This window comes from Phaseolus vulgaris, chromosome 5, assembly GCF_051622355.1.
Source record: "Phaseolus vulgaris cultivar YP4 chromosome 5, ASM5162235v1, whole genome shotgun sequence".
In the NCBI taxonomy this organism is placed as follows: Eukaryota; Viridiplantae; Streptophyta; class Magnoliopsida; order Fabales; family Fabaceae; genus Phaseolus; species Phaseolus vulgaris.
Window position 1 is genome coordinate 41,067,755 of NC_143502.1, and position 23,039 is coordinate 41,090,793.

Below are 23,039 nucleotides of genomic sequence, written 5' to 3' on the forward strand. Positions count from 1 at the left end.
TAAATGAAAATATTAGAAAATATTATACATCTAGGTGGTAGAAAGATTTAAATGAAAAGTTTGTTGAATTAAGTTTTTGGAAAAATTATGGATAGGTGAAGCCCCATTTAACTAGTAGAATTTGTGATGGTATTAGCACATTAATCACATTGTATAACTTTTTTATCAGTAATATAAAAAAAATTAAGGACTAATTATAAAATCGTATAAAAATGAACAACACTTCTTCTAGAAATTTATTACAAACTTTCTACTTAGACAAATACTAGAACAAAAAAATACTAGCCAACAAAGATCGAAAAACAAGTTCAGGAACAGACTAACCTTTCATCCTAATCTTCTAAAAAATTCTTAAAAGTTCAAAATCTCTTGATCAAATTCATACAAGTCAAAGGATCAATGCACCAATCTGAATAGAAAAAAGCAAGCAAAGACAGTTTTAGAGGTAACCCAAAATCATACCATTAGTTGGTTGGACCAATGTGAAAATTTCAGAATAATCAGTCACTCCACCTTTAAAAATGAGTTTATTCTTATGTCTCAAAATCTCACCAATAACTGCAATCCAAACACTTCCTCAAACAATGACAACATTGAAAATTTTGAAATGCAAAAAGTGTGGAATGGGATCGTGGTGATCAACTGACACCAACTCTAACCAAACATAGCACTGGTTTCAAACTAGCCAAGCAGTTCTACAAACAAAAAATAAATGTCTTGTTGTCTCCACTTCCACCCCGCAAAAACAACATAAATTGCTAACAACTGTAACCCCACGTCTTTCCAAATTATCCTTAGACGCAATCGAATTTATCAGCACCCTCCAAGCTGTGAATTGAGCTGAGGGCAAAGCCTTAATCATCCACAAAAATTCAAACAAAGACGAGTTTTTCCCCTCAAAAGAACCCCTTAAAAATGCTATAAGTTGATCTTATCGAGTACCCACCAATCTTGTCGTTCTTCCAAACCCAACTATCAACAGTTTCCGATACTAGATTTGTTCCTTGCACCACCTTAAGAAGTTGACCATCCAATATCTTCTCCCATTCTAATAGACCCCTTCTCCAAGCAAACTTCCATTCCCAACTACAATTAAGCCACTCCCCAAAAGAACCTAAATTCGCATCTTTATTGATACACAAGGAGAAAAACCTAAAAAATTTACTCTTCAAATCTATATTACCTACCTAGATATCTTCCCATAATTTAACTTCCTTCCCTTTTCTAACGCCCCACTCAAGGCGGTTCTCGAAGTTCATACCTCACTCGTCCAACCCCCAAACCTCCTTCAGATATTTCCACCAGAGAGACTTCTTGTGATATTTCCTCTGATCTTTCAGGCTTCTCCATCCTCCATACTCAGACTCTATAATCTCTTTCCACAAACCACGATTGTTAGAACTCAAGCGCCATATCCATTTTTCCAACAAGGCCACATTGAATAACCTACCTAAGATCCAAGATACCAAGTCCACCAACTTTTCTTGGCTCACAAACCTTTTTCTATGAAACCTAAACGATCTTCCTCCCTTTCAAACCCTAACCCTAGAGGAAGTTTCTCTGTAGTTTCACAATCTCTTTCATCACCAAAGTAGGAACTTTATACAGAGAAAGTAAAACAATGGTATAAATGAAAGAACCGACTTAATCAGACAAATCCTCCCAGGCAGCGAGAGGAATCTACATTTCCATCTACCCAATCTACTTCTGATTTTTTTTCTAACACACCTTCCCATAACTCCCCTTTCTTGGGACACCCCCTACTAACAACTCCCTTTTCTTGGAACACACCAATTACTTTGTTTTATTTACGTAAACTATTCTTTGCAAAAAAAACATAGTAAATAAAAAAAATTAGTCACAATTGTTTAACATGAACACTAATCATGCACACATAACGTTATTATTGTGATGTATCACAAATGCAGAACAGTTTGTGTGTGGAGGTGCAGGGCAAGTGCTGGAACCGTAAATCTGGTGTGGTTTGTGGCTTCTGGTTTTTTTTGTAGTTATTGGTTTTGCAATTGCAGCACTGGCATGGGGGTTGATGATGATGGTTAGATTTTCGGAAGGTGTTAAGATTGCATTTTTTCACTCTGCTTTGTGTCTGTTTTGTTATAGCATCAATGCTGTTTTGCAGTCCTTGGTGCTTATAATTTTTGGGTATAACTGTGGTAGGATTACAAGAAAATTGTTTAACATGATATAATTTATAAAAATAAATAATAAATATATGAAATCTAGAAAGAAAAAAAAAGTAAGAAGATAGAAATGATAGATTTTTTTTAAACTATACATTTAAATAATTTTATTCATAGTTATTTGGTCGAAGTCTTTGAGCATTTTACACATGTATTTGTTTAGAAAATGGCTAGCAAGTGCTATTTATAATATAAATAATGAATGAAAAGTTATCATGCTTGTAACCATTTCTCCAATTAGTTCCTTTCGATTATTATTTCATCAATCATCACATTTAAATTTCTCTAGAATTAATTTTCTCTTAAATAGTTGAAAAAAAGAACAACTAGGCAGTAATTTGTTAAAAGCTATTTCATTAATAAAAAGTTCAATAACACACTTTATTGAAATTGATTAAATAGGAAACATTGCATGCATTACAGAGTCTCTTCATAATCTTGTAACATATGTGTGTTACAATGTATTATCCTTGAAGATCCGATGGTCTTTCAAGAAATTTTCTGAACCATTTTGCTGAGAGTTTGTCATATCGCTTCAAACCATCGTCTCTGTCCACATAGTTTAGTCCAAATCTTGATGTATAACCAGTATTCCATTCAAAATTGTCCAATAGTGACCATGCAAAATATCCTTTTACATTCACTTTCTCACTAGTCAATCAAAGAAATTTAAATTAGACATAAAATTAATTTTTAAAATATATGTAAAAAATAAATCATTACCTCATTGCTGAAAGTAAATAATAGAGATGACGATAGTGATAATCGATCCTAAAAATATCCATACGAGCTTCTTCAAGGGTCTTTGTTTCATCATTCACGTCATTTGATCTACCTATAAATCAATACACATCAATATGATATAAAAGAAAAATTACATATATAAAGATAATAAAAATTGTTTTTTTTAGAATTACCATTTTCGGTTATGTAAATCAAAGGATCTTCGTAATTTTCTTTGAGATAGAGCAAAATATTTTTAAATCCTTTGGGATAAACATATAACCATTGAGATGCGGTCTGCAATATAATTAGGAAGTTATATAAAACCAAATAAAATAATAATAATAATAATAAATGATCTGAACTTAAAATTTGACATTGTTTTATACATACCGGTATACCTATCGGAACACCATTGCGTTGAGCTAGCCAATGAAAACAAAAGCAAAATGTGATATATTAACAAATTCAACATATAAATAATTGAGATAATTAATAAATAGAGGTTTTCTCACTTAAATAATTGACATTGGAATCTGTAAGATAACTAGGTTGGAGTTTTGATTCAGGTTTAGGATCTTCTCTGGGTATATCAGCAGCATAGTTAGCAGTGTAATAGTTTAATCCAATAAAATCATATGACTTAGCAAGAAGTGTTCTTTCATCTGCAGTGAATTCTGGCAATCGTTTTCCAACTAAGGTACGCATGCTCTCTGGATATCTTCCTGTTGTCAATGGTTGCATGTACCTATATTATCATTGTTTTTTTTATTAGCAAAAATATTGAATAACAGAAACTACTTAAGGGTGGTTCAACCTTATACAACCTATATTATTATCATTGTTACAAATCAGAATATCAAATTTCAGTTTTCTTCTCTTCTTCTAACTATGTTTACTCTTTTCATTAGTTCAATATATTTGTTAATCACTTACCATCCCAGCGTGAAATCAATTGCTCGTTGAGCAGCATTTATATCTGCTGGAGAATCTGAATATGGCTCAAACCACGTAGAAATAAGTGTTATGCCTATCTTTCTGTCATCACTTGTCTGCATAAAGTGTTTTAAACTTTAAATTAAGTAAAAAAAAACCTACACCAAAGTTCTTGAATCCTCATAACAACTAAAGAACCTGATAAATTTTCTTGTACAGTTCTACAGCAGCTGCATGAGCAAGTAATAGATTATGTGTGACTATATAAGGTTCTGTTCCTGAATCACCACCGAGACAACTTGAATCTTGCCAATCAGAACATCGACCAGGTGCAAAATCCCCAACTGCATAACCTTCTCTACTATAAGTGTATGGCTCATTCAAAGTAATCCAATTTTTCACCTTGTCTCCAAAGTATTTGAAACAAATATTTGCATAGTCTAGATAATCATCTCTGAAAATTAAAAATACAAACAAAATCATTTCTTAAATTGACAATTTAAATAAAAATTTAGGAGATTAAAAAAACATGAGAAATTCGTATAGAAAATAAGATTGGTATAACTTACACAATGCGAGGAGATAAGAAACCTCCATACTCTTCTTGTAAAGCTTGAGGAGTATCCCAGTGAAAGAGTGTGACATATGGTTCTATATCTGCAACGTCAATATTTTTAAAACATTATTATTGTCATTTACTTCAAAAATATTTTTAAAATTTATTTTTAATTAAGAAAAAACAATATAGTAAAGCATGGATATTTACTCTGGGCTATTAATTCATCGATGAGGTCCATGTAGTGTTGGATTCCTTCTTGGTTTACACCCTCCTCGTTTATACCCACATGTCCATCTATATATATCAATAATTTTTTTACAAAGATTAAAATCATTGGCAAACCTAACTATAATAAATAATACAAACACTAATTTTTTATCAACTTTTATCTCACTTGGCACGATTCTAGACCATGACATGGAGAATCTATATGCATCCAGATTCATATGCTTCATTATCTGAACATCTTCCTGTTGTATAAATAGAAAACGAAATCGAAAATATTTAATTAATTAATTATTTCGAATGAGAAAGATAATTAGCTTTTCATTGATCCTATGGTATCATCATTAATCAAGATTTTGAACTTTACCACGTAACGATGATATTCATCAACTGCTACATCCCCATTGCTTCTATCGTTTATCTTCTCTGCAAGTTAGGATATTTATAATCAGACTATGGTGTTTTTCTTGAGTTTCAAATATATAAGATAATTTCTAAAAACCTCAGAAACAAATATTTTTCTAAAGTATAAGAAATAATTTATAATTGTTTTATTTCAATGAGAATTTTGTTATTTCTTTTAGTTTTTCTTAGTTCTTCACGTTCTTTTATACTCGAGTAAAATTAGATATTCACAACCAACAAGTAAAATAGAAATAAAACAAAAACAGAGAAATAGAAAAAAAAAAAAACCTGGATATTTATGGGTGAAGTTATCCCATACACTTGGTTTTCTTCCATAATCAAATGCTGCTCCTTCGAACTGTTGGTACATATTATAAGCATAACAAAATCATGTGAGTTCAGGTTGAAATCTCAAAGTTTAACTTCTCTTAAGGATAAGAAAAGTGATGTGATGTTTTATTTATATATTTAGAAACATTTGCTTTGTGTGTGATAAGTAGAATAAACTGCAAATATAATGTATATGTTTTACTCAGTTAATCTTATTATGGACAACTTGTAAATTGTGTTAGTTAGCGAGATATGGAGGCACAAAAATAATTGTTTATTTAAAGGTGGAGTGGTTATCATACTGAAATTTTCTCTCTGACATATATTAAGGTTTGGTCATAAATCTCATCAAAGATACCGTCAGCTAATTTCTCATTATCGGGTTGTTGTCCTGACCCCTTGGTTTGTACGCATTCAGTTTAGTTTTATGTAAAATGTTGATTCTTGGATTTCTTTTATTATTGTTTGAGATGGGATAGAGAGTAGGAGGTCTTTTGGTTGATATGTAGACGGAAAAGTTCTTTGAGAAAATTTATTTTGTTGTATAAGGGTTGGAACACACCTAAAGTGGTCTCATTTAATTTCATTGCTATTTGCTGATAAAAAAAATAATATGTTTTACTCGGTAGTACGTACCTGGTAAGCAGCAGATGCTGTCCCGAAAATGAAGTCATCTGGAAAACTGCTTCGATTGAGTGAAAGAGCATCCTCAAGCGATGCAGGATATTCACTATTATTTGGTGGTGATGTGGTAACTGCTACAGGACCTAAGAGAATAAACTCGTTACATGATGCCATGTTTATAAGACTCTGGTTCTGCTTAATGCAGTAGTGACACAGTGCAAAATAGGGTGTAAAACACTATTTCATGTTTGATTTATGATCTGCGTCCAAACTGAATGTACTTGAACAACAACAACAAGAATTTGAAGCCATTCACACGTAAAAAGAAACATGAAAATAATCGATTGCTTGAAGAAATGATGAAGGGTAAAATACCAGCTTTCTCGAGAGAGAGTTGTGCAGCAGCAGCATCAGCGGATGAGACCTTGGCGGCAGCAGCAGCACCACCGACGAAAGCAGTTCCGAGGGCCAATCTGCGAGAGAGAAGGCTGAGGGTGGTGGCGTCACCGTCTTGGACATCCTCCTTTTGTGCCATGCAAAGAATGTGGTTTCGTTGGGTGGTCACCACATCCCTCTGTGGCAAAACTCTAACAGGAGTGGTTAGGGCACGGAGCTGCAAGAAACCTTGTGTGTAGGCCATTTCTCCTCAAAATGCAAAATGTTCACACTCTTTGCCCTCGCAATCACCCACTATATATAGAGTCTGTCACATGCAACGGAATCCTCTTTAGCTATTAAAACTTGTCTTGCATTGGAGATAAAACTCTATCATGTTCAAGTCTCCACATGTTCTCATCATTTAGGTTTTCAAAATCCAATTTAGATCAAATATAATTTAATAAAATGGATTGGATTTAAAAATTTATATTATTTTAACTATATCAAATTTATTTGGATTTTTTAAAATTCATTTAAAATAGATTAAATTTATATTGAATCCACTTTGTTAATATATAAGATTAAATTCATCTTGATTTGGACACAGACTCAATTGGCTCGATCTGGGTTTAGGCCGACTCGACATAGATCCGGATCGACTCAGTTAAATCTAGACCCGAAACGCATTGGTTAGACTGAGACCCTAACAGACTCGGCTGGACCTGGATCCGAGCCGACTACACTCGACTTAGTATACGGTCGGCTTAGCTCGACCTGGACCCGAACTGACTTGACTCGATATGAGCTCGGACCAACTCAACTCAACATTAGCCCAAGAGCGGACTATGCTCAACTTGGGCTTGAGCAGTCTCGGCTCCACCTGGGCCTGTGACGACTCAGATCGACATGGACCCAAACCGACTTGTGCCCAAGTGGACTCGACTTTAATATGAATTAGATTGGATTTTTTTATCGATCTTAATTTAGTGGGTACTCTACAAGAAAATCATAAAATAAAAACCAATTTTAGAGAACAAAAATAATTAGTTGTTATAACGACTAAATTAGAAACATTTTAGTGACTAAAAGAAATTTTGGTTTCTAAATTAGTTTTTATTATTGTTGGTAGTTAAAACTTTGGTAGCTAATTAGACATTAATTTATAAACTATTTAGCTGTAATAGAAATTAATTTAAAAATAAAATAAAAAAATAGTTTCTAAAATGATCTTTAATTTATTTATTATAACAATTAATTATTTTATATTTTTAAAATTAATTTCTATTCGATGATGTTACCTTAATGTATTAATATGTCTTTTAGGAACACGATTTCAATATGAACAACTTCCATTTTTTATTTATTTCGGAGTAGAATCTCTTATATACATGTTCAAGTCTACACACATATCTCAAAGTTTAGGTTTTCGCATCGTTCACGTGGCTATTCTTCAAAATATTACGAATACGAATAAAATAAGTGTTTTAGGTGCACGAGTTCATTATGATCTATTTTGATAAGTTTTAATTTTTTATTACGAAGTGATAAGGGTGATGATTATAAAATAGAAATCATTTTTATTAAGACAGTTTTAATTTTTCTGAAATAGAAGTCTTCATATATGACAACTTTCATAGTGTATGTGAAGATTTCCTCTTTTTTTTAATGGGAGTCTCTATGCATGTAATTGATTTTCTTTTTATATATAATTAGTAATTTTTATTTGTTATGTAAACTTAAACTTAAAAACAGAGAAGTGATAAATCTTTCCATAATAACGTCTTTCTTTTCTTACCAGTCTCAAAGCCAAACAAGAACATCTAAATTCACATGGAAGTTAAAAGTTATATTTAACGGAAATAAATTAAAATTTTGAATTGAAGGATATGATAAAATTTTGAATTTAAGTATTTTAGTTTATCTTACGGATAGATTTAATATATTATCCGTAAGTTGGTTCGTTTCAAAATATGCACCGACAGATTTTAGTATGCATTTATGTTTGATTCTCTGTTTATTGTGTCCTTTTTAACAAAGCCAAACCCACCAAACTATTCTTTCCAGAATATGTCCGTAATGGCCAAACTGCCCCTAACTTAACCAACTAGTTTATAAATTTTATTCAAAATAAAAACTACTTTAAATACTAATAATTATTTTTTGTCTTTAAAATAGTCTTTAATTTAGTCAAAATAGTATCTAATTATTTTTTGTCTCTAAAATTGATTTTTATTTAATGATTTTCTTATAGTTGTGGTAATGGTAATCCTGTCCACTCTTTTATCTAGTAACAAGTATATCTCATCCTTAAGAAATGTCATTTTTTGGAAACTAGTGTTCAATAAGTTTAGGGAAGATGAACCTCAATTCCTATTTTTCCAATTGAAACAACAAACTCTTTGACTTATTTTCTTATTAATCATTGTCATCATAACAACTCTCAACCAACTTGTATGATTTTGTTTTATATTTAGTAAATCTTTTACTTAATTATTCAAATGTTCCTTGTGCATTCGAGACCCGAGGGACAAATTATTATTTTTGACAACGTGGTGCACTTGTCGTAAAAAAGTCATCAACTACCCACGCTTAAATGACGATTTGTCACTTTTGTGTCTACTTTTGGTCGACTCTAATATTTACTTTTTTTGTAGTGTAAGGTACGACGAGTGAAGAGCTAAGAAGTAAAGAAATAATAGTAAAGAATTTAGATGGTGGAAGGATATCAAAGCAAGCTACAAAATTAGGAATGCAAATGGGTGTAATGATAACATTTCTTGGGTAGTAGGAAATGGGGAAAACATAAAATTTTGAAAAGATAGATGGTTAGGGAATAAGACACTCAAAGAAAAAATACCAAAAATACTTCAAAATGCAATAGAAAAATCTATAACGGTAGTTAAAACAGGATTTTGGAAGAATGACATTTGGATTTTGCATATTACTTGGAAGAGAGAGTAATTTGAATGGGAAAAATCGATCATCAATAAAATGATGGACGACTTAATGGGGTTCACATAATTGTAAACATAGTAGAAAATGGATATCCTGTGTGTAAACAGTTTTTTTATTGTGACTTTATTTTATACTGCATTAACAGTTTTTTTATCAGAAAAAATAAACAGTGTTAAACTCGTGTACCAATACATTAAAAAGAAATCAATATTACCTCTTTATTCATATGATAATTTATACTCCTCTATATTTAAAATTAATTTATCTTTTCACTTTTTAATAAATGTTGATTTATTTCATCCTATTGTATCCTCAAACTATTTATCCTTCCTATTAAAATATTGCATATATTAAACTATTTATCCTTCATGATTAAAATTTTTGTAGATATTATTACATAAAATTTCTAAAATAGAATAGATATCTTATTCAAATAAACAATATTATTATATTTATATTAACACAAACAATTTCACGTACGCTTAATCAACTCAATTATTACTGCTTTAGCATTATATTATTTTTCCTTTATATAAAGTCTCAACCAGTGTGTAAAATAATTAGGAATATATAAATAAACTTTTTTTTAGGATTGGAAGGAAAGGAGAAAGATTAATTGGGTAAGCTGGATAATTTATGCCAACAAAAATAAGAGGGTGCGTCAGAAATAAAAGATATAAAATTGTTTAATAAAATCAGTGAAGAATGGGGTCACAAATAAATAAAAGATATAAAACTGTTTAATGAAAAGAATGAGGTCGAGAAATAAGGGTTAATGAAAAGATAGCTTAAATGAAAATATTAGAAAATATTATACATCTAGGTGGTAGAAAGATTTAAATGAAAAGTTTGTTGAATTAAGTTTTAGGAAAAATTATGGGTTTAAACACATGTTTCCTACGGTATACAAGAATTTAATAATTAGCAATGAATCACACATTTAGTTGAACCAATGTGAAAATTTTAGAATAATCGGTCATTCCACATTTAATAATGAACTTATTCTTATATCTCCAAATCTCACCAGAAATCCAAACACGTTTTCAAACAACAACGTTGACGTGAGTGACAACATTGGAAATTTTGAAATGCAAAAAAGTGTGGAATAGAGTCGTGGTGATCAACTGACATCAACTCTAACCAAGCATAATACTGGTTCCAAACTAGTCAAGCAGTTCTACAAACAAAAAATAAATGTCTTGTTGTCTCCACTTCCACCCCGCAAAGACAACATAAATTGCTAACAACTGCAACCTCACATCTTTCCAAATTATCCTTAGACGCAATCGAATTTACCAGCACCCTCCAAGCTGTGAATTAAGTTGGGGACATGACCTTAATCATCCACAAGAATTCAAACAAAGACGAGTTTTCCCCTCAAAAGAACCCCTTAAAAATACTATAAGCTGATTTTATCGAGTACCCACCAATCTTGTCGTTCTTCCAAACCCAACTATCAACGATTTCCGATACTAGATTTGTTCCTTGCACCACCTTAAGAAGTTTACCTTCCAATACCTTCTCCCATTCTAATAGACCCCTTCTCTAAGCAAACTTCCATTCCCAACTACAATTAAGCCACTCCCCAAAAGAACCTAAATTCACATCTTTATTGATACACAAGGAGAACAACCTCGAAAATTTACTCTTCAAATCTATATTACCTACCTAGATATCTTCACAGAATTTAACTTTCTTCCCGTTTCTAACACCCCACTCAAGGCGGTTCTCGAAGTTCATACCTCACTCCTCCAACCCCCAAACCTCCTTCAGATCCTTCTGATGGGAAAAAACGAACGCAGAAGCAACACACTCAATCACGAATCAACTACAGAAAAATAAACGACACAAGATTTAACATGGTTCGGTCGCCAACTGCAACCTACATCCACACGGGTAACTATTACGTTTTCATTATGTCCTGTCGCACACCAATTACAAGTAAAATGATTTCTTTAAATAGAGATTATAAAAGGGACACAATGATTAAGCCCACTCACTAAACATGTGTCTAGTCAGCCCAACCCAATTGGTCATGGCTTCATACCTAACAATCTTCCACTTGAAATCACGGAACAATGTTCACCTGCACTTCAACTGTGTATAATGATTGAGCTCACTCACTAAACATGGTGTCTAGTCAGCCCAACCCAATTGGTCTTGACTTCATACCCAACACTTTCCACCAGAGAGACTTCTTGTGATATTTCCTCTGATTTTTCAGGCTTCTCCATTCTCCATACTCAGACTCAATAATCTCTTTCCACAAACCACGATTGTCAGAACTCAAGCGTCATATCCATTTTCCCAACAAGGCCACATTGAATAACCTACCTAAGATCCAAGATACCAAGTCCACCAACTTTTCTTGACTCACAAACCTTTTTCTAAGAAACCTAAACGATCTTTCTCCCTTTCAAACCCTAACCCCAGAGGAAGTTTCTCTGTAGTTTCACAATCTCCTTCAACACAAAAGTAGGAAATTTATACAGAGAAAGTAAAACAATGATATAAATGAAAGAACCGTGCAAAGAGGCAGTAATTTGTTAAAAGCTATTTCATTAATAAAAAGTTCAATAACACACTTTATTGAAATTGATTATAAATAGGAAACATTGCATTACAGAGTCTCTTCATAGTCTTGCAACATATGCGTGTTACAATGCTATTATCCTTGGAGTTCTAATGGTCTTTCAAGAAATTTCTTGAACCATTTTGCTGAGAGTTTGTCATATCGCTTCAAATCATCGTTTCTGTCCACATAATTTAGTCCAAATCTTACTGTATAACCATTCTTCCATTCAAAATTGTCCAATAGTGACCATGCAAAATATCCTTTTACATTTACTCCCTCACTAGTTAACCAAAGAAATTCAAATTAGACTTAAAATTAATTTTTAAAATATGCAAAAAAAAATTAATTTTTAAAATATGCAAAAAATAAATCATTACCTCATTGCTGAAAGCAGATAATAGAGATGACGATAGTAATAATCGATCCTAAAAATATCCATACGAGCTTCTTCAGGGGTCTTTGTTTCATCATTCACGTCATTTCCTCTACCTATAAATTAAAAGCAATACACATCAATATGATATAAAAGAAAAACTACATGTAAAATTACATATACTTTATATTTCAAAGATAATAAAATTTGTTTTTTTAGAATTACCATTTTCGGTTATGTAAATCAAAGGATCTTCGTACTTTTCTTTGAGATAGAGCAAAACATTTTTAAATCCTTTGGGATAAACATATAACCAATCAGATGCGGTCTGCAATATAAATAGGAAGTTATATAAAACCAAATAAAATAACAATAATAATAATGATCTGAACTTAAAATTTGACATTGTTTTATACATACCGGTGCACCTATCGGAACACCATTGCGTTGAGCTAGCCAATGAAAACAAAAGCAAAATGTGATATATTAACAAATTCAACATAAAAATAATTGAAATAATTAATAAATAGAGGTTTTCTCACTTAGAAAATTGACATTGGAATCTGTAAGATAACTAGGTTGGATTTTGGATTCAGGTCTAGGTTCATCTCTGGGTCGATCAGCAACATAGTTAGCAGTGTAATAGTTTAATCCAATAAAATCATATGACTTAGTAAGAAGTGCTGCTTCATCTGCAGTGAATTCTGGCAATCGTTTTCCAACTAAGGTACGCATGCTTTCTGGATATCTTCCTGTTGTCAATGGTTCCATGAACCTATTATCATTGTTACAAATCAAAATATCAAATTTCAGTTTTGTTGTTTTCTTCTAACTATGTATACTCTTTTCAGTAGTTCAATATTTGTTAATCACTTACCATCCCAGCATGAAATCAAATGCTCGTTGAGCAGCATCTATATCTGCTGGAGCATCTGAATATGGCTCAAACCACGTAGAAAGAAGTGTTATGCCTATCTTTCTATCAGGACTTGTCTGCATAAAGGGTTTTAAACTTCAAATTAAGTAAAAAGAAAACTACACCAAAGTTCTTGAGTCCTCATAACAACGTAGAAATCTAATAAAATATGAAGATTTAAAACTTCTGGTAAAGACTAAAGAATAACCTGATAATTTCTCTTGTACACATCTACAGCAGCTGCATGAGCAAGTAATAGATTATGTGTGACTATATAAGGTTCTGTTCCTGAATCACCACCAAGACAACTTGAATCTTGCCAGTCAGAACATCGACCAGGTGCAAAATCCCCAACTGCATAACCTTCTCTACTATAAATGTATGGCTCATTCAAAGTAATCCAATTTTTCACCTTCCTTCCGAAGTATTTGAAACAAATATTTGCATAGTCGCGATAATCATCTCTGAAAATTAAGAATATATATATATATACAAACAAAATCATTTCTTAAATTGACAATTTAAATAAAAATTTAGGTGAATAAAAAAAAACATGAGGAATTCGTATAGAAAATAAGATTGGTATAACTTACACAATGCGATGAGATAAGAAACCTCCATACTCTTCTTGTAAAGCTTGGGGAGTATCCCAGTGAAAGAGTGTGACATATGGTTCTATATCTGCAACGTCAATATTTTAAAAACATGATTATTGTCATTTACTTCAAAAATATTTTAAAAAATTATTTTTAATTAAGAAAAAACAAGAAAGGAAAGCATGGATATTTACTCTTGGCTATTAATTCATCGATGAGGTCCGTGTAGTATTGGAGTCCTTCTCTGTTTACACCCTCCTCGTTTATACCCACATGTCCAGCTATATATATCAATAATTTTTTAGAAATATTAAAATCATTCACAAACCTAGCTACAATAAATAATGCAAACACTAATTTTTTTTATCAACTTTTATCTCACTTGGCACGATTCTAGACCATGACATGGAGAATCTATATGCATCCAGATTCATATGCTTCATTATCTGAACATCTTCCTGTTGTATAAATAGAAAACAAAATCGAAAATATTTAATCAATTATTTCGAATGAGAAAGATAATTAGCTTTTCATTGATCCTATGGTATCATCATTAATCAAGATTTTGAACTTTACCACGTAACGATGATATTCATCAACTGCTACATCTCCATTGCTTCGATCGTTTATCTTCTCTGCAAGTTAGGACACATTTATAATCAAACTATTATCTGGTGTTTTTCTTGAGTTTCAAATATATAAGATAATTTCTAAAATCCTTATAAACAAATATTTTTCTAAAGTATATAAGAAATAATTTATAATTGTTTAATTCAATGAGAATTTTGTTATTTCTTTTAGATTTTCTTATTTCTTCACGTTCTCTTTTACTCGAAAAAAATTAGATAGAAAAAGAGAGTGAGAAAACCTGGATATTTATGGGTGAAGTTGTCCCATACACTTGCTTTTCTTCCATAATCAAATGCCGCTCCTTCGAACTGTTGGTACATATTATGAGCATAACAAAATCATCTGACTTCAGGTTGAAATCTCAAAGTTTAAATTCTCTTGAGGATAAGAAAAGTGATGTGATGTTTTAGGGTTTTTGACCATGATGGAGTTATTTTTTTTTTGTTTTTACTAAAATGGAGTCCGTTTTAAAAAAATTATAAATTTAGACAAGTCATGTCAATTTGGCACAACTTCATATGCACAAATCGTCCCAATTTGACACGACTATGTCATGTCATAATGAAGTCATGCCAACTTGGCACGACTTCTGTCCTGTTATACTGAAGTCGTGCCAACTTGGCACGACTTCTGCCACGTCATAATTTTTTTAAAAATTTTATTGTTTATATATTGGGTAGTAAGTTATGTAATGTTAAAAATTAATTTGATACATAATTTTCTAAGAGTGTTAGTTTTAAGAAACAAAAAATTGAATAATCGTGTATCACAATTATTCATTTTTTATTTTGAAGTAATAACTTTTTTTATCACAATTAAAATAATACATTTTTTAAACCTGTTTATTTTTTTAAATGTCATTTATATTAAAATATAAAAAGGTATGAGTACTGTAATTATTTTGAAATAATTAAATAATTTAAAAATAATTATATAAATTTTAAATAAGTCAAATAATATAAATAATTTGTAATTATTTTGAAATAATTAAATAATTTAAAAATAATTATATATCCAATTTTTTGTTTCTTAAAACTAACACTCTTAAAAAATTATGTATCAAATTAATTTTTAACATTACATAACTTACTACCCAATATATAAACAATAAAATTTAAAAAAAAAAAAAAAATTATGACGTGGCAGAAGTCGTGCCAAGTTGTCACAACTTCATACATGACTGAAGTCGTGTCAAGTTGGCAAGACTTTAGTATGACATGGAAGAGTGGTGTCAAATTGGAACTATTTGAAGTCTTGCCAAATTAGCACGACTTGCCTAAATTTGTAAATTTTTTAAATAAATCACATTTTTGGTAAAAAAATAATAATAATCCATGATGGTAGAAAACCCGATTTTTTATTTATATATTTAGAAACATTTGCTTTGTGTGTGATAAGTAGAATAAACTGTAATAAAAGCATATAATGTATATGTTTTACTGAGTAGTACGTACCTGGTAAGCAGCAGACGCTGTCCCGAAAATGAAGTCATCTGGAAAACTGCTTCGATTGAGTGAAAGAGCATCCTCAAGCGATGCAGGATATTCACTGTTATTTGGTGGTGATGTGGTAACTGCTACAGGAGCTAAGAGAATAAATTCGTTACATGATGCCATGTTTATGAGACTCTGGTTCTGCTTAATGCAGTAGTGACACAGTGCAAAATAGGGTGTAAAACACTAATTTATGATCTGCGTCCAAACTGAATGTACTTGAACAACAACAACAAGAATTTGAAGCCATTCACACGTAAAAAGAAACATGAAAATAATCGATTGCTTGAAGAAATGATGAAGGGTAAAATACCAGCTTTCTCGAGAGAGAGTTGTGCAGCAGCAGCATCAGCAGGTGAGACCTTGGCAGCAGCAGCAGCACCACCGACGAAAGCAGTTCCGAGGGCCAATCTGCGAGAGAGAAGGCTGAGGGTGGTGGCATCACCGTCTTGGACATCCTCCTTTTGTGCCATGCAAAGAATGTGGTTTCGTTGGGTGGTCCCCACATCCCTCTGTGGCAAAACTCTAACAGGAGTGGTTAGGGCACGGAGCTGCAAGAAACCTTGTGTGTAGGCCATTTCTCCTCAAAATGCAAAATGTTCACACTCTTTGCCCTCTCGATCACCCACTATATATAGAGTCTGTCACATGCAACTGAATCCTCTATAGCTATTAAAACTTGTCTTGCAATGGATAGAAAACTCTATTATGTTCAAGTCTCCACATGTTCTCATCATTTAGGTTTTCAAGATCTAATTTAGATTTAATAAAATGGATTGGAAATCCATATTTATTTTAACAAGATATAATTTATTTGAATTTTTTAAAAATTATTTAAAATAGATTAAATTTAGATTGAATTCACTTTGTTAATAAGATTAAATTCATCTTATTTGTACACGGGCTCAATTGGTTCGATTTGGGTTTAGGCCGACTTAGCTAGACCTAGACCTGTAACGCATTAGTTAGATCGAGACCCTGACTGACTCGGCTTGACCTGGACCCTAGTTGACTACACTCGACCTAGTATCAAGTCGGCTTAGCTCGACCTGGACCCGAGCTGACTTGCTCGATATGAGCTCGGACCGACTCAACTCGACATTAGCCCAAGAGTGGACTATGCTCAACCTGGGCTCGAGCAGTCTCGTCTCCACCTGGGTTCGTGACGACTCAGATCGACATGGACCCAAACCGACTTGTGCCCAAGTGGAATCGACTTGACATGTGCTCGGACTGACCCGACTCGACATGGGCCCAATTCAACTAGGCTCAACATGGGCTTGTGCCAACTCCACTTGACATGGGCCCATACCAACTCACTTGATCTGGGCCCGGGTCGACTCAGCTCGACCTCAGCCAAGACCGACTGATTTCAACATGTGGCTGGGCCAACTCGACTCGACCTTTACCTTGGTTGACTTGGCTCTGCTTGGACGTGGGCCCGGGCTGAGTTGACCTGGGTCTGGACTGAGTTGACCCGGCTCAGCCTGACTCGACTCGACCTAGGTCTGGGTCGACTTGGCTCGAAGTGGGCCTAGGCCAACTTAACTCAAAATGCGCCCAAGCTTACTCTGCTTGATATGGACCCGGACCAACTCGACTCTTTATGGGCCTGAACTGACTCGGCTCAGTGTGGACTCAATCCGAATCAGTTCAACCTAGTCTCGGGATGACTTGGCTCAACATAAGCTCTGGTCGACTCGGTTCGACCTTGACCTTGGTTGACTCGGCTATACCTAGACTTGGACTGATTCAGCGATCGATACAACTCGACCTGAACCCGGATTGATTGGGTTCAACTTGAGTCTGAGTGAACTAAGTCAAAATTCAACTCAAAATATATTTTGAATAATTTAAAAATGTATTCAATCTATATTTAATCTATATCTAATTAAATTAATTAGATTTAAAAAAATAAATTATATAAATTTAAATTTAAGATAAATTTATTTAAATCGATTAAAAAGTAATATGAATTGAATTTTACAATTTCATTTTTTTTTTCATCTTAATTTAGTGGGTATATTCCAGTTACGTAAATGGATTAATATGTCTTTTAGGTGCACGATGTCAATATGAACAACTTCCATTTTTTATTTATTTCAGAGTGGACTCTCTTATATGCATGTTTAAGTCTACACTCAGATCTCAAAGTTTAGGTTTTCGCATCGTTCACGTGGCTATTCTTCAAAATATTACGAATACGAATAAAGTCATTTAGGTGCACGAGTTCATTTATGATCCATTTTGATAAGTTTTAATTTCTTATTACGAAGTGATAAGGGTGATGATTATAAAATAGAAATCGTTTTTATTAAGACAGTTTTAATTTTTTTTAAATAGAAGTCTTCATATATGACAACTTTCGTTTAAGTGAAGTGTATGCGAAGATTTCCTTTTTTTTTTAATGGGAGTCTCTCTGCATGTAATTGATTTTCTTTTTATATATAATTAGTAATTTTTATTTGTTATGTAAACTTAAACTTAAAAACAGAGAAGTGGTAAATCTTTCCATAATAACGTCTTTCTTTTCTTACTAGTCTCAAAGCCAAACAAGAACATCTAAATTCATATGGAAGTTAAAAGTTATATTTAACGGAAATAAATTAAAATTTTGAATTTAAGTATTTTAGTTTATCTTACGGATAAATTTAATATATTATCCGTAAGTTGGTTCGTTTCCAGATATGCACCGACATATTTTAGTATGTATTTATGCATTTATGATATGATTTTTATTTAATGATTTTTTTTAGTGTTGGTAATGGTACTCATATCCGCTCCTTTATCTAGTAACAAGTATATTTAATCCTTAAGAAATGTCATTTTTTTGGAAACTAGTACTCAATAAGTATAGGAAAGATGAACCTCAATCCCTATTTTTCCAATTGAAACAACAAACTCTTTGACTTATTTTTTTTATTAATCATTGTCATCATAACAACTCTAAATCAATTTTTATGATTATGTTTTATATTTAGTAAATCTTTTACTTAATTATTCAAATGTTCATTGTGGGTTCGATACCCGTCCTGAATGACAAATTATTATTTTTGACAATGTGATGCACTTGTCGTAGAAAAGTCATCACCTACCCACGCTTAAATGATGATTTGTCACTTTTGTGTCCACTTTTGGTCGACTCTAATATTTACTTTTCTTGTAGTGTAAGTACCACGAGTGAAGAGCTATGGAGTAAAGAAATAATAGTAAAGAATCTAGACGGTGAAAGGATATCAAAGCAAGCTACAAAATTAGGAATGCAAATGGGTGTAATGATAACATTTCTTGGGTAGTGGGAAATGGGGAAAACATAAAATTTTGGAAAGTTAGATGGTTAGGGAATACAACGCTCAAAGAAAAAATACTAAGAGTATTTGGAAATGCAATAGAAAAATCTATAACGGTGGTTGAAGCAGGATTTTAGGAGAATGACATTTGGATTTTGCATATTGCTTGGAGGAGAGAGTGGTTTGAGTGGGAAAAATCGGTCATCAATAAAATGATGGACGACTTAATGGGAGTTCACATAGTTGTAAACATAGTAAATGGATATGGAAATTAAGTAAAAATCAACAATATATTCTGTCTAGACTGCATATGAGGCAATACATTAAGGGGAAAATAGGGTCAGAGAAATGGATGATATCTATTTAAAATTGTGGAGTGTTAAGGCACTACCTAATGCAAAAAAAAACTTTGTTTGGTGTGTATTGAGAGGTAAGGTAGCCACTAAAGACAATTTTAGAAGAAAGAAAATTATCCAAGTTGACAGGTCCTACCCTGTGTGTAAAAATCATGTTGAAACTATTAATCATCTGTTTTTTTTAATGCAAAAGTGCAAGATAGGTATGGGATAAATATGATACTTAGGTGGGAATAATAAATGTAATACATAATCAACCCATAGAACATTTTAAACAATTTTGTATTGCACAACTTAATACTAAAGGAAATTTGATTTGGAAATGAGTGTGGGTAGCCATAATATGGAATTTGTGAAAACAAAGAAATATTTTTCACAAGAAAAAAATAGATGCAAAAGAGATTTTTACCATATCATAACTTAAGGTGTGGGCCTCGATAAAAAAAACATATTCTTACTGGAATTCGATTATGTTTGGCCACTAAATCGGTCACTATTTTAATTAGTGACCAATTTTGATCATTTAGTGACTGATTTTTTGGTCATTATTTATAATTTTTCTTGTAGTATAGGTTATGTGAGGATCCTCAGATTAAAGGGAAAACTATCAATTCAAATATGGGTACAATTGAGTTAAGCTAGGCTTTTGATCTAATATATACATAGATAGAGAATAGTACTATATGTAGGAAACATGTTACAAAACAGAAATTTAACATGAAATACAAATAGGACAATCACAGAAAATAAATTTTATGCTGAAATTTTATTTTTATTAACAAAGAATAAATAAAATTAATAAAAACATTTAAAAGTATAACATTGTCTTTCAGACAACCAATCTCATTGACTATTGACTTTTTTTTTAAGATGATACATACACATACATAATATATTTTTTTAACATAGTTGAGATATCTATAAGATTTTATTTTATGTTTTTATCGGCCAGATATCTATAAGATATCCCACATTGATAAAATAAATTGTTAATAATAGAAAAGTATAAAAGAAAAAAAGGAACAAGAAAGGAAATGGGTTTAGAACATGGACTTCACAATGAATACTCTAATCAAAATCATGGCTATAATAAAAGCAAAACGTGCATGCATTAAGATTCATATATATATCTATAATTAAGTGGATACACAATTAAATCATAATCCAAAAAAGATAATATTTTTTCCTTCTTAAAACTTGTGCTAAACGTGTACATGGCGTCTAACGCGGCGTCTCGGGAGTATAGATATTAAATTATTCTTATGTAGATTCCATAAATATAAATATTAGTGCCTTGGAATTTAAATCAGTAATCTAATCATAGTAAATATAACTCTGCTCTTGTTGAAGATTCTTTTAGTCAAATGAAAATTTGTTTTTTTAAGAATATGAAGTTATAAAATATACTTCTCTCACATTTAGTTTATCTCTTAAGAGTGTTATTTTAAATTATATTTTTCGAAAATAGTTTCTATCCATGTTGGAGATCTCACATCGACTAGAGATTAGAGTCTTTCACTGTATATAAGTGGATGCAAACCTCAACCTCATGAGCCGGTTTTATGGGGTTGAGTTAGGCTTAAAGTCCACTTCGTAATAATCCAGACTCTCTCTACAAAAATATTTGTTTAAAAAAGTTAAATTTTGGGTTTCTTAAATTAAAGTAAAATAAAAATTCCTATGAAAGTATCATGTTTCTGGAATTAAAACACTTTTCTTCTCTTCATTTCAAAACTGTAATGCATATAGTTTTAGTTTTGGTCCTATATAAGTGTGTGGTCCTATTAGTTTTCTGGAATTTAAGAATTGTTATAAAATAAAAAAAATATTTATAAATCTATTTGATCCTGATTTTAGAATTAGTATTTTTTAAATTGATTTTTATTCTGAAATTAAGTCCATTTAGATGAAGACTCCTAAGTGATATGAGATTATATTGGTCATTCTCACAGACGTCGTTAATGTTCCAACTTCAAGTCCATTGAGATATCATCGTTATGGTCAACATCTTAGGTATTGTCTACTTTGAAACTCGGAGTTCTGTCATGTTTTTATCCTTAAAAAAGTATCTTGATGGATTAAGGAAAAAATAAGTATATAAATTGTTATAAACTTTGACTCCTAAAAAATGTGAGCGTATATTGAATGTACTAGGACAATTATAAATCTAAAATTTAAAAACAAAATAAGATAACATAAATATATTTAATAGATATCTCACTCTATTAAATATAATAATAGATGATGGCATAAAAATATTGATTTTAATATAAAACATTTTTATATGAAACCCAAATATTATTTTTTTAAATAAATATTAATTAAAAATATGTAAAATATGTTTTGATAAAATAGATCTTCCCTATATGTTTGACGTAAATCAATTTTACAATTAAAATTATTAGCATCTTTTTCAGCAAAATTATTAGCACCCTAAAGACAAAAAAGCAAACATTAATGTGCACGTATATATATATATATATATATATATATATATATATATATATATATATATATATATATATATATATATATATTATTCAAGTACTTTATTTAGTACATAATATCATGTATTACATTTCTTTAATCAAAATGTGAGAATAAAAAAAGAAAAATTATTTTTATTTTTATTTTATGAGTTCTTTTTTTAGTAAATTAGGCTTTAAACACGAACAAAATTAACCGAGACGTGATCACTGTTCATAAGAATATCCGCGGTGTATTGCGCAAGTCTCCTAAGATACAATAGGAACTTTCCAAAAATTTGTGAGGATCAGAACTAGCAAGCTAGTCTTAAAACAATAAAAATCAAAGAAACTCATAAAAGTATTTATAATAAAATAAAATAATAAATGAAGAGAGAGAAAGAGAAAAAGAAAAAAGGTAAAAAGATGATAGGAAGAAGATGGTGCACGGTGGTGGGTTTGAAGAAGATGAAGAAGGTGAGTAAGAGAGATGTGTATTCTAAAGCAAAGGAATGTGATATTTATAGATGGAGAAACCCAAAACTGTCGCATTTTCAAACCCTAATTGAGCCATGATCGCCGGAGATGGGAGAAGACCCATGGGAATGGAGGAGCCAACCACCAACGTCTCTTGGAACGTTTTCAAGATTCCTCAAGACTAGATAGGGATGTTTGTAATTTCACTACAAGAAAATCATGAAATAGAAACCAATTTTTAAAAATAAAAAATAATTAGTTGCTATAGTGACTAAATTAGAGATTATTTTAGAGACTAAAAAAAATTGATTTCTAATTTAGTTTCTATTATTGTTAAATAGTTTCTAAATTAATATCTAATTAGCAACCAAGATTTTTGCTACCAAATTTGGAATCTAAATAATTGGTAGTTAAAACCTTGGTATCTAATTAGATACCAATTTAGAAAATATTTAACTATAATAGAAACTAATCTAAAAACTATATCAATTAATTATTTTTTTTTTCTAAAAAGGTAGTTTCTATTTCATGA

At 31.4% G+C, this 23,039-nt stretch overlaps 2 protein-coding genes across 3 annotated transcripts; both read right to left on the minus strand.

Annotated features, from left to right (window-relative positions):
• Nucleotides 1-2,538: 2,538 nt before the first annotated feature.
• On the minus strand, nucleotides 2,539-6,736 carry LOC137835776 (beta-glucosidase 12). Its single transcript, XM_068644431.2, has 14 exons — nucleotides 6,379-6,736; nucleotides 6,016-6,146; nucleotides 5,338-5,407; nucleotides 5,012-5,070; nucleotides 4,814-4,889; nucleotides 4,627-4,713; nucleotides 4,430-4,517; nucleotides 4,059-4,314; nucleotides 3,861-3,976; nucleotides 3,440-3,672; nucleotides 3,318-3,349; nucleotides 3,119-3,221; nucleotides 2,925-3,036; nucleotides 2,539-2,852 (listed from the first exon to the last, which is right to left on the minus strand). The coding sequence occupies exons 1-14, from the start codon at nucleotides 6,641-6,643 to the stop codon at nucleotides 2,666-2,668; spliced, it is 1,815 nt and encodes a 604-aa protein (XP_068500532.2). The 5' UTR covers nucleotides 6,644-6,736; the 3' UTR covers nucleotides 2,539-2,665.
• A 5,142-nt stretch (nucleotides 6,737-11,878) lies between these two features.
• On the minus strand, nucleotides 11,879-16,654 carry LOC137835779 (cyanogenic beta-glucosidase). 2 transcript variants are annotated; one of them, XM_068644434.2, is made up of 14 exons: nucleotides 16,233-16,654; nucleotides 15,881-16,011; nucleotides 14,665-14,734; nucleotides 14,373-14,431; nucleotides 14,179-14,254; nucleotides 13,991-14,077; nucleotides 13,794-13,881; nucleotides 13,409-13,664; nucleotides 13,162-13,277; nucleotides 12,827-13,059; nucleotides 12,705-12,736; nucleotides 12,510-12,612; nucleotides 12,289-12,400; nucleotides 11,879-12,191 (listed from the first exon to the last, which is right to left on the minus strand). In XM_068644434.2, exons 1-14 carry the CDS (start codon nucleotides 16,495-16,497, stop codon nucleotides 12,005-12,007), a joined length of 1,815 nt encoding a protein of 604 aa, XP_068500535.2. In that variant the 5' UTR covers nucleotides 16,498-16,654; the 3' UTR covers nucleotides 11,879-12,004. The 2 variants fall into 2 exon arrangements, 1 of the variants encoding a protein (XP_068500535.2); XR_016520747.1 differs by lacking the exon at nucleotides 12,510-12,612 and having other exon boundaries at nucleotides 16,233-16,600.
• Between the last annotated feature and the right edge of the window lie 6,385 nt (nucleotides 16,655-23,039).

Excerpts from the sequence above, each read along its gene's own strand:
- LOC137835776 (XM_068644431.2), bottom strand. The coding sequence starts at position 6,643 with ATGGCCTACACACAAGGTTTCTTGCAGCTCCGTGCCCTAACCACTCCT. Across the intron at positions 5,408-6,015 it reads CAGCATCTGCTGCTTACCAG|TTCGAAGGAGCAGCATTTGA; the intron begins GTACGTACTACC and ends ATGTACCAACAG. Across the intron at positions 2,853-2,924 it reads TATTTACTTTCAGCAATGAG|TGAGAAAGTGAATGTAAAAG; the intron begins GTAATGATTTAT and ends TTGATTGACTAG.
- LOC137835779 (XM_068644434.2), bottom strand. The coding sequence starts at position 16,497 with ATGGCCTACACACAAGGTTTCTTGCAGCTCCGTGCCCTAACCACTCCT. Across the intron at positions 13,278-13,408 it reads TGTACAAGAGAAATTATCAG|ACAAGTCCTGATAGAAAGAT; the intron begins GTTATTCTTTAG and ends CCCTTTATGCAG. Across the intron at positions 13,060-13,161 it reads TTTGATTTCATGCTGGGATG|GTTCATGGAACCATTGACAA; the intron begins GTAAGTGATTAA and ends CAATGATAATAG.